The following is an 8175-nucleotide window of genomic DNA, read 5'->3' as shown; positions in this document are numbered from 1 at the left end:
ATTTCGATTCTACTCTGCAACCCTCTGTGCAATGACATTCAATTCTCGCCTTTCATCACTTACGTCGCCCCTGGTCCAGCTTACGCTCCTAATTCAACAGTAGAAACTCATGGTCAAGCTGTCGGGACCGCAGGGAAGCCTAATAGTTTCCTGATTTTCGCGCGGGACACAAGATTGAATCAAGTCAAATCGAATCAAGTAGATTTCCAAGTGCATCTCTCTGGGGTTTCGGTCGCAGATTGTCCGTTGGTGCAAGATCAAGTGCTGACAGATATTTCTTGCAAGTGCCCATCTCTCTTTGAAGCGGATATGAGCCCATGCAACAAGCCAACTGAACAGAACATGCCAGGTGCAGTCCTTTCACCAAATCTATCACCTCAGCTCATTTGCAATTATCTCAAGAACAAAGTTCCATGTTCGCCAGGTTGTTGTCCAAATGGAAGCTCAACAGGCTGTTCTTCGTACACGCCGCCACCTTGGCATGGAAGGGCTGCAAATGAAAGCGCGTGTCCCGTCAGGCAATGCGCCTCTCCCAATCAGTGTCAGGTCAACATGAAAGCAGCACAGCAGCACGTCAGTAGCCCGGTGAGTAATGCCTTGCAGACATTCTTGGATGGAGTCATCAATCCCAATGGAGTGAGGTTCTGTCCGCCCTTGGAGAGGATAGGACTAGAGGCTAACATGATCATGCCTCCCGATGTCCTCGGGAACGGATATTACGGACTGGAAATTGCGAACCTTGATCCAGCCAGGCCGTCATGGATGGGGATTATGTCCGATGCTGAAATCCAATCATGGATTTCAAGCCACAACGTAAGTCAACTGTATTACACACAAGCTGTCAACTCCATAGGAAATCCTTACTTTGTTGCCTACGATTCTGCAACTGGGAATAGACAAAACGTGGAAGGATTCGTCTCCGAGTATTTGACCACCAAAGGAAGGTAAAGATGCTATTTGTTTGTGCAATAGATTTGACTCAGTCAATGCAACAGACGCTGGAGTGAGTCTTCTACGTCGATTTCTCCAGCGCCTGAGATTTCTACGGTGTCCAACATGGTTTGTGACTTACAGTACAAGAACTATGACAATGGAACATGGTTCATCTCCTATAAAATCACGAGGGCAGGGCTGTACAACCTTGCAATCAGCTACCTTGGCTTACTTCTGAGTAGTGATCCCATTCCATTCAAGGTCGAGCCTGGATTGTTTGATGCAAAGACGTCAATTGTGAATGGGACAGGCGTTTCGGAAGACAAGAATGTTTACACATTATCCTCAGATTACAAAGGCGCAATCGTTTCTGGCAAGTTTGTCTATTTTGATATTTTCTTAAGAGATTCGTACTTCAACTACCTCTGGAAGTCTGCACTTGAATCATCGTTTTTCATTCAGTTTGACCCTATGAGAATAAGATACTTCGACACTCTCAAGCTCGAAGAGTTGGAGCAGCTTTGGCAGGTCAACTTTCAATCTTACTCCTTCCACGACTATGGCGACGCTCATTACACTGTCGACTACAAGCTGACGACGTCTGGTACCTATCCCTTCAATGTTCGCTTGTTGACCGCAGCAGGATTCTATGTCGACTTGGACAAGAGTCCCTACATGATTGTTGTGCGCCCAGATGTAGTTGACATCGGAGCTAGCACAGCCTTCGGCAACGGGCTCGTTTCTTGTGGAGCTGGTCTAGTGTGCACCTTCTCCGTGGAGACGAGAGACCGATGGGGCAACCGACGAGTCTTGCAGGGCGATGAGGGCCCCTACTGTCACGCTTGGAACCCCAACGTCAACAACGGAGGAAGCGGCGTGCTGACAAAGTGGAAGCAGATCTTTCCAAGCGACGGCTGCACAGCAGGCACTCAATGCCAGACCATCTGGACGAGCTGGGCGAACAGCCAGCCAGCATCCGGGTCTGTTGTGAATGGACCAGTAGAGGCGCTCCAGTATCCAGCTTTCTCTAACCAGGTGGCGTATAACGCTCGCGGAGGCTTGTTGCACGACTGTGTTCCCGTAAGTCCTTTTTCCGATCCTGCTGAATACAACAAACAAGCCTCGTGCAAAACCTCGCGACTAGGACCTTGCGGGCAGTATGATGAGTGGGGAAGAATCAACGAGGCGATTTGGAAGGGTCCTGATGGAGCTATGTATACGTGGGGCAACTATCGAAACCTCTTCCCAAATCTGGTACCATTTTACACGGTCATCATTCCAGGTGCACAGCCGTCAACATATCAGAATTTCAAGCTGTATGTAGACGCAAACAACATGTACTCTGGGTCATACAACATCACACGAGCAGGAACGTACCAGTTTTCCTTGGTGTTCATCTATGCAAATGGAACAACTCAGCATATCAAAGGCAGTCCATTCTCCCTTTCCATAGCCGGAGGACTCACCGAGGTTTTCAAGAGTACGGTTGTGGGCTCAGGCCTGCATTCTGCAGTCATTGGATATCCATCTACATTCACTGTGATTGCCAGAGATAAGTTTGGAAATCAGCGTTCCAGTGGGCGAGAAAAAGTAGAGGTGTTCATCCAAAGCACCAACTTTGGATCTGGGGAGAACTCAACGATGGTCTTCGATCGACTGGACGGAACTTACTTCGTGGCTTACAACATCACAGTCAGTGGGACTTATCTCATGTCAGTGAGCATGCTTGATGACGACCTTCCTGGGAGTCCCTTCAGGATAACGGTAGGCAAGGGCTTTGACTTTCCCTTCTTCAACACCACATTCGGATTCAACCTTGTGGGCTCCTCCTATTTCCAAAGCCTTCAGGGTCCCCTGGTCTGCTGGGAAGGTCGGACGGGCTGTGTCAGCTCGCTCCGGTTGTGCAGGAATGCTTTCAACTCCGTAGGGGCCGTGTGGTTCAACGTGCCTCAGCGAGTTAGCCTGGGGTTTGAAACTCAGTTCTCTTTCCGCATCACAGATCCAGTCCGGAACTGCTCAGTGTCGGCTCAGAACGCAGGAAGATGTATCAATCGAGGAGGGGACGGACTGGCTTTTGTCGTACATGACAATGGCACTCCGTTTGCTCTCGGAGGTAACGGAAGCAACCTCGGGTATGGGGGGATAGACAACTCCATTGCCTTCGAGTTAGACACGTGGTACAACGCTAACCTGGGAGATGTGTACCTCAATCACCTGGCGGTTCACACCATGGGAACAGAACAGAACGAGCCGAGCCTGAGGTCTCGCATCGCTCACACCTCAGCCTTGCCCAACCTTGCCGACGGAAACGTTCACACCATGAGGATTCGGTACGAGGTTTGGATCCGTCCTGAGGTTGTGCAAGACCCCAGCTACTTTGCAAGTCCGAGGGCCATACAGGTCTTGAAACGACGACCCGGCAACATGCAGATATGGATGGACGACCTCGACCGCCCGATACTTTCGTTCCCCTTCAACATTGACGAGGTGCTGAGTTTGACGTCAGGACATGCCTGGGTAGGTTTCACCGCCTCCACAGGCTCCGTCAGTCAAGTCCACGAGATCCTCTCATGGACCTTCCAGGACTCAACGTGTGTCAACGACTGCAGTGCGAGAGGAAGATGCATCGATGCGGAATGTCACTGCGAGCCTTCCTTCAGCGGCGTCGACTGTTCCATAGTCAACATGCAGACCAAGTCTTTGAATGTGACTGTCTGCCCGATCAAGGCAGGAGGTTGGCAAGATGTCAACCTCGCCAACTGTTCCTGTCAGTTTGGCTTCTATGGGCCAAGAGGCGGGCCCTGCCGCTCGTGTCCCCCCGACACTTACCAGGATCAGCTCGGAGGCGAAGCATGCAGCCCCTGCCCGCTCAACTCCAAGACTCTCGGGGCAGTCGGAGCTCGCAGCCGCCTCGAGTGCGTCTGCCAGGCTGGTTATGCCGGTCCCAACGGAGGTCCCTGCCTGGCGGTAGCTGAGGACTCCTTCAAGATCGCTCCCGGCAGTCTTTCAAACTTGACCGGCAAGTGCCCAGCAGGGTCAGGGACGATGCTGCTCAAGGCGAGGACGAGCATCCTCGACTGCCGGTGTAAACCTGGATACACGGGGCCTGACGGAGGCCCCTGCACTATTTGCCCCTCCAACTCCTGGAAATCCTCGTGGGGGAGCGCGAGCTGTGCGAGCACGTGCCCTCCTAACTCGGAGACCTTCGGCTGCACGGGAACCGGAGGAAACATCGGGTGTGTGTCCTCGTGGCAATGCGTCTGTAAGTCAGGATATTCTGGAAACCCTTGTGCCCCGGGCTCACCGCAGGCAGCGGCTGGCAAGACTTGTCCTCCTTGCGTGCGAGGCTCTTACGGGCCCATGACCGACTCCATCCTTCACTCTCACCTCTACTCCGACAACTACAAGGCTACCCGCGGCAAGATCTTCACGATCCCACTTGCTGACCATCGAGAAAACCCAGAATGATGGTAGTGGTCAAAGGTTGCTTGCAAGGGTGTAGAATCCAAGAAGATTTTTAGTTGACGTCAAAACTGTTACATAGATTGCAAGGATACACTCTATCTTCAGGCACTAAACTCAAGGGTGGGACTGAGGTGGGTGATAGATCTCTAAATACGGATTACCTCGAGCCAGCCGCCACAGATGCGACGTGAAAGCTTGTAAGAATGAGCGCAAGGGTTAAATGAATTTATCTTACCACCGAAAAATACTTTTCTACGAACAAACTCTGTTCACACGCAGACGACAGCGTCTTGCCATCTTGAGTGATGGCAGCTACAAACACCCGAGCTACATGAACTCACCCACCGACATCGGCTCTTGATTTATGAGCGCCTCTAAGCCCTTGCTCATGTCGGCCTGAAGCAGAAACGTGAGGAGGAGAGCGTGCATGTAGACTTGTCACCATGCTAGGCCGTGCGTGAGGGTTGCTATTCCACGTCATCTCCATCATCTTCACATACTGCGATCTCCATCCGCTTGGAAATCTATCTGCCGCAGGCAACGGCAGTCTGTCCCCCTGCTCGGACTTGTCATGGGGCTGCAGGTCGTGTATCATCCTACCTGTACACATATGCAGCGTTTCAGCGCATCCAGACTGTTCCCCTTGGACGCCCACGGAACTTGGTCTGTTACTATCTCCCACATCAGAACTCCGAAGGCCCACACGTCTATCCTGTCGGTCAAGTCGTGTCCCTCTAGCTGCTCCGGTGCCTGTCACTTTTGTCATGCCACCTCCACTCGCATCCAAGTCATGACCATGTAAGCAGGGCTGCCTGAAATCGTTGTCGTGTGCAGAGCTGATCCTTTCAGCTTCCGCTACACAGCAAGTCACATCAAGCAAGCAGAGGCAACGAACACACCGCGCATCCGAAATCTGCGACTTTTGCATGCATTTGATCTGTTATCAAGACATTTCTGCTGTTGAGGTCCCTATGAATGATTCCCTTTGCGTGCACGTAGCTCATTCCACGAGAGACTTCCAAAGCAAATCCTTTCAACACAAATATCGTCAGAGATTGCGAGAGGGATCAGGGAACATATTACTCATCTTCTCTTTGAACGGGAGTTTTTTCCCACCGTGTTGATGCAATGCCTTGTACAAACTTCCCTTGTGACATCTGTAGAAAGTCTCACATAGAGATAGACATCCTCCTGAACGCACAGCTCAAACACCATCCCCATGTAGGGCTTGGATCCCCTGACAAGGGTCAGAGCAGTACCCTCAATCAGTGACGCATCGCAACTTACGAGGTCAACGGGAATTCGGCAGCGGTTCCCCAGAAGGTCACGATGTTTGGGTGCCGGATTCTCACGAGCACACTCAACTCCAACAGCAACTCACGCATCTTTGCTTTGATTTGAGATCCGTCCTGGTCTCGTTCATCAAATAGTCAAGTACATAGCCAAGCAGTCTACCGAGGAGCATTGCTTGACAGCTACTGTGGAGCCGTCATACTCCGCGCTGTAGATCAATCCAAAAGAACCCTGCAGCCTTTCAACAAGAGTGACAGAGCATGGGCTGTCTTCACCTGGTCTAATTGTCGAAATTTCTTGATTTGTGACCGAGGAATGTACGTTGCTGCGACCATGGTAATCAGATGGCCAAACTCTTGCAGTTGTTCAGGAGAGAAATTGTTCCCTGGAAGCAAAATCAAGCAAGGGAAGATGGGAATCTAGATTCAGCTACGTTTAGCCCATGCGTTAGCTGCCTCCATAAGTTGAGATGGAGTCAGATCCTCATTGGAGGTCCTCAACAATTCGAGTTGATCCTGACATGAAGTGATCCCACGACCCCAGCAGCTTGGGAGACGCTCACCGTCACCGCGGGCACAGAAAGCTTCTCCCGCCCGCGATTTGCCGATTCCTGAGACATGATCTGGTTCCGCAAGATCACTGTGAGACAGACGAAAATAGCCTATGTTCCAGGTGACAACCTGTTTCTCAGACACCAGACGTGACGCAGGGTGGGCAGCACTTGCTTGTGCGAGTCCGTTTCCAACATTCAGGGAGATAGCCTGTGAAGAGAGCAAGATTAAGGGGAGACGGATCATTCTCAGTTCTCACTTCGTTCTTATACTGAGACACAACAGGGTTTGTGATATCCTCGTACCATCCTGACGCTTCCGCCTTCTCATCGTTAGCCAACGCAAACCTGCATGCAAGGAATTGCCTGAAGTCCGGCAACTTGTTTCTGTCTTGAGCTGTCGCTACTTGCTCCATTAGCCATCTTCTTTAAAGATTACATCACTTTAAGACGTGTCAGTGATCTTGCCTCCGATGTAGCTTTCGATGGAGCAGGAGCATAATCCGAGAAAATCATTCCAGCGGCCCAGTTCGACATGATCTTTGCAAAACAAAGTAGAAGGTCATTCATGAATATGAAGAGTGCAGAGAGAAGTCAGGAGAAGTTTTTGATCCTTTCTCAAAGCATAGTATCTGGAGGTACAATGTGCTGTTCAAAAGGTGATCGGGAGGCGGAGCATCAGGAAGGGATGGAGCAAGAGGAAGCCAAGGGAACCAGGTGCGTGAGATAGTCTCTTGCATGGATGCGGCTCAATGGAGGAGGGGGAGGAGGAGCAAATGCTCGCCCAACAATCTGACTGCAGCTGCATAAGCTTGCCCAGCATTCGCCTCGCGATGGTTTGGAGCCACCCCACCTCCTGCCTACAACCCTACTCTGACACTACCCGTACCTCTGACTACCCTACAGGCCGAGCACCCCTGCTGAATTTAAACTTACAAAGACCTACCCCCTCGATCTACCACCTCTCCCATACCCCAAGCCTCCTTCACCCGGGCCTACAGTAACTACCTACCCCCCTCTCCCCCTCTGAGATGTCGATGTCAAGTCGATGATCACTACCCACCTACCCCCTGGTGCTCACCGATGACCCCCCACCCCGAGCAGTTAGGCTCCAGGCGCAGCACCCCTCCCATTGTCCTTACGGACTGATGGGTCGCCCCTCCTCCCTCGATTGCCCTGTGTCCTGTCACCCTCGTACCCTACCCTACCCCCACATCAACCCTCAACCACCCCACCGCATCCCCCACTTCAGCTGCCGCTTGATATGACTGCAGCCGCCGGAGGTTCGAAGACGAACAAAACAAAACCACCTTGATCTAAACCCCATGTCGGAATCAGTGAAAGTTGACAGCACGGGCTAGTCTAATAAGTACGTGCTGATATGATCGAGTAAGTACATGCTGATCTGATCGAGTAAGTACATGCTGATCTGATCGAGTAAGTACATGCTGATCTGATCGAGTAAGTACATGCTGATCTGATCGAGTAAGTACATGCTGATCTGATCGAGTAAGTACATGCTGATATGATCGAGTAAGTACATGCTGATATGATCGAGTAAGTACGTGCTGATATGATCGAGTAAGTACATGGACAAGAAAAACCCAACTAGTATCGATATACTCGAAGATAGAAAAATGGAGACAAGGCGCAAAAACGTCTCGGTTGGATCACTATGAAAGATACATCGACACCGTGGTGAGACTAAGCGAGATCCTGTTCGAACACAATTGTCAAAACAAGTTCGCACGCCTGAAGATGGATAACTACATCCACAAACACAAGGCGATTGATAAGGTGCCGATGTCGCACATGTCTCTACCAGCACGACCAGATTTTCTGAAACGGCCTTGAATCACACATGGGTCTGGTTATACTTCAACCTGTTCTTCATAGAAAGGATCCAGTTCGAGCCAGACACAAGAAAAATATTG

General features: G+C 50.9%; 2 protein-coding genes across 2 annotated transcripts; one reads left to right on the top strand and one right to left on the bottom strand.

Annotated features, from left to right (window-relative positions):
- Positions 1-2826: 2826 nt before the first annotated feature.
- GUITHDRAFT_52913 (hypothetical protein) lies at positions 2827-3519 on the top strand (the record flags this gene model as incomplete). Its single annotated transcript, XM_005837184.1, has 1 exon — positions 2827-3519. A coding segment is annotated over one exon (693 nt), but the record flags the coding sequence as incomplete, so codon positions are not given.
- A 1089-nt stretch (positions 3520-4608) lies between these two features.
- GUITHDRAFT_151261 (hypothetical protein) lies at positions 4609-7087 on the bottom strand. The gene is made up of 16 exons (XM_005837183.1): positions 6710-7087; positions 6608-6664; positions 6502-6564; positions 6372-6452; positions 6254-6313; positions 6125-6206; positions 5967-6076; positions 5854-5922; positions 5686-5807; positions 5600-5635; positions 5482-5555; positions 5298-5428; positions 5194-5253; positions 4999-5148; positions 4841-4954; positions 4609-4794 (listed from the first exon to the last, which is right to left on the bottom strand). The coding sequence occupies exons 1-16, from the start codon at positions 6776-6778 to the stop codon at positions 4726-4728; spliced, it is 1347 nt and encodes a 448-aa protein (XP_005837240.1). The 5' UTR covers positions 6779-7087; the 3' UTR covers positions 4609-4725.
- Between the last annotated feature and the right edge of the window lie 1088 nt (positions 7088-8175).

Source organism: Guillardia theta (genome assembly GCF_000315625.1).
Source record: "Guillardia theta CCMP2712 unplaced genomic scaffold GUITHscaffold_15, whole genome shotgun sequence".
In the NCBI taxonomy this organism is placed as follows: domain Eukaryota; class Cryptophyceae; order Pyrenomonadales; family Geminigeraceae; genus Guillardia; species Guillardia theta.
This window is presented reverse-complemented; position numbering and strand designations above follow the sequence as displayed.

What these genes read in the sequence shown, in the direction of transcription:
- GUITHDRAFT_151261 (XM_005837183.1), bottom strand. Translation starts at nt 6,778, where the DNA reads ATGTCGAACTGGGCCGCTGGAATGATTTTCTCGGATTATGCTCCTGCT. An exon ending in CTGTCAAGCAATGCTCCTCG is followed by an intron (nt 5,808 to 5,853) that starts GTAGACTGCTTG and finishes GAACGAGACCAG; the next exon opens with GACGGATCTCAAATCAAAGC. An exon ending in AACGCTGCATATGTGTACAG is followed by an intron (nt 4,955 to 4,998) that starts GTAGGATGATAC and finishes AAGTCCGAGCAG; the next exon opens with GGGGACAGACTGCCGTTGCC.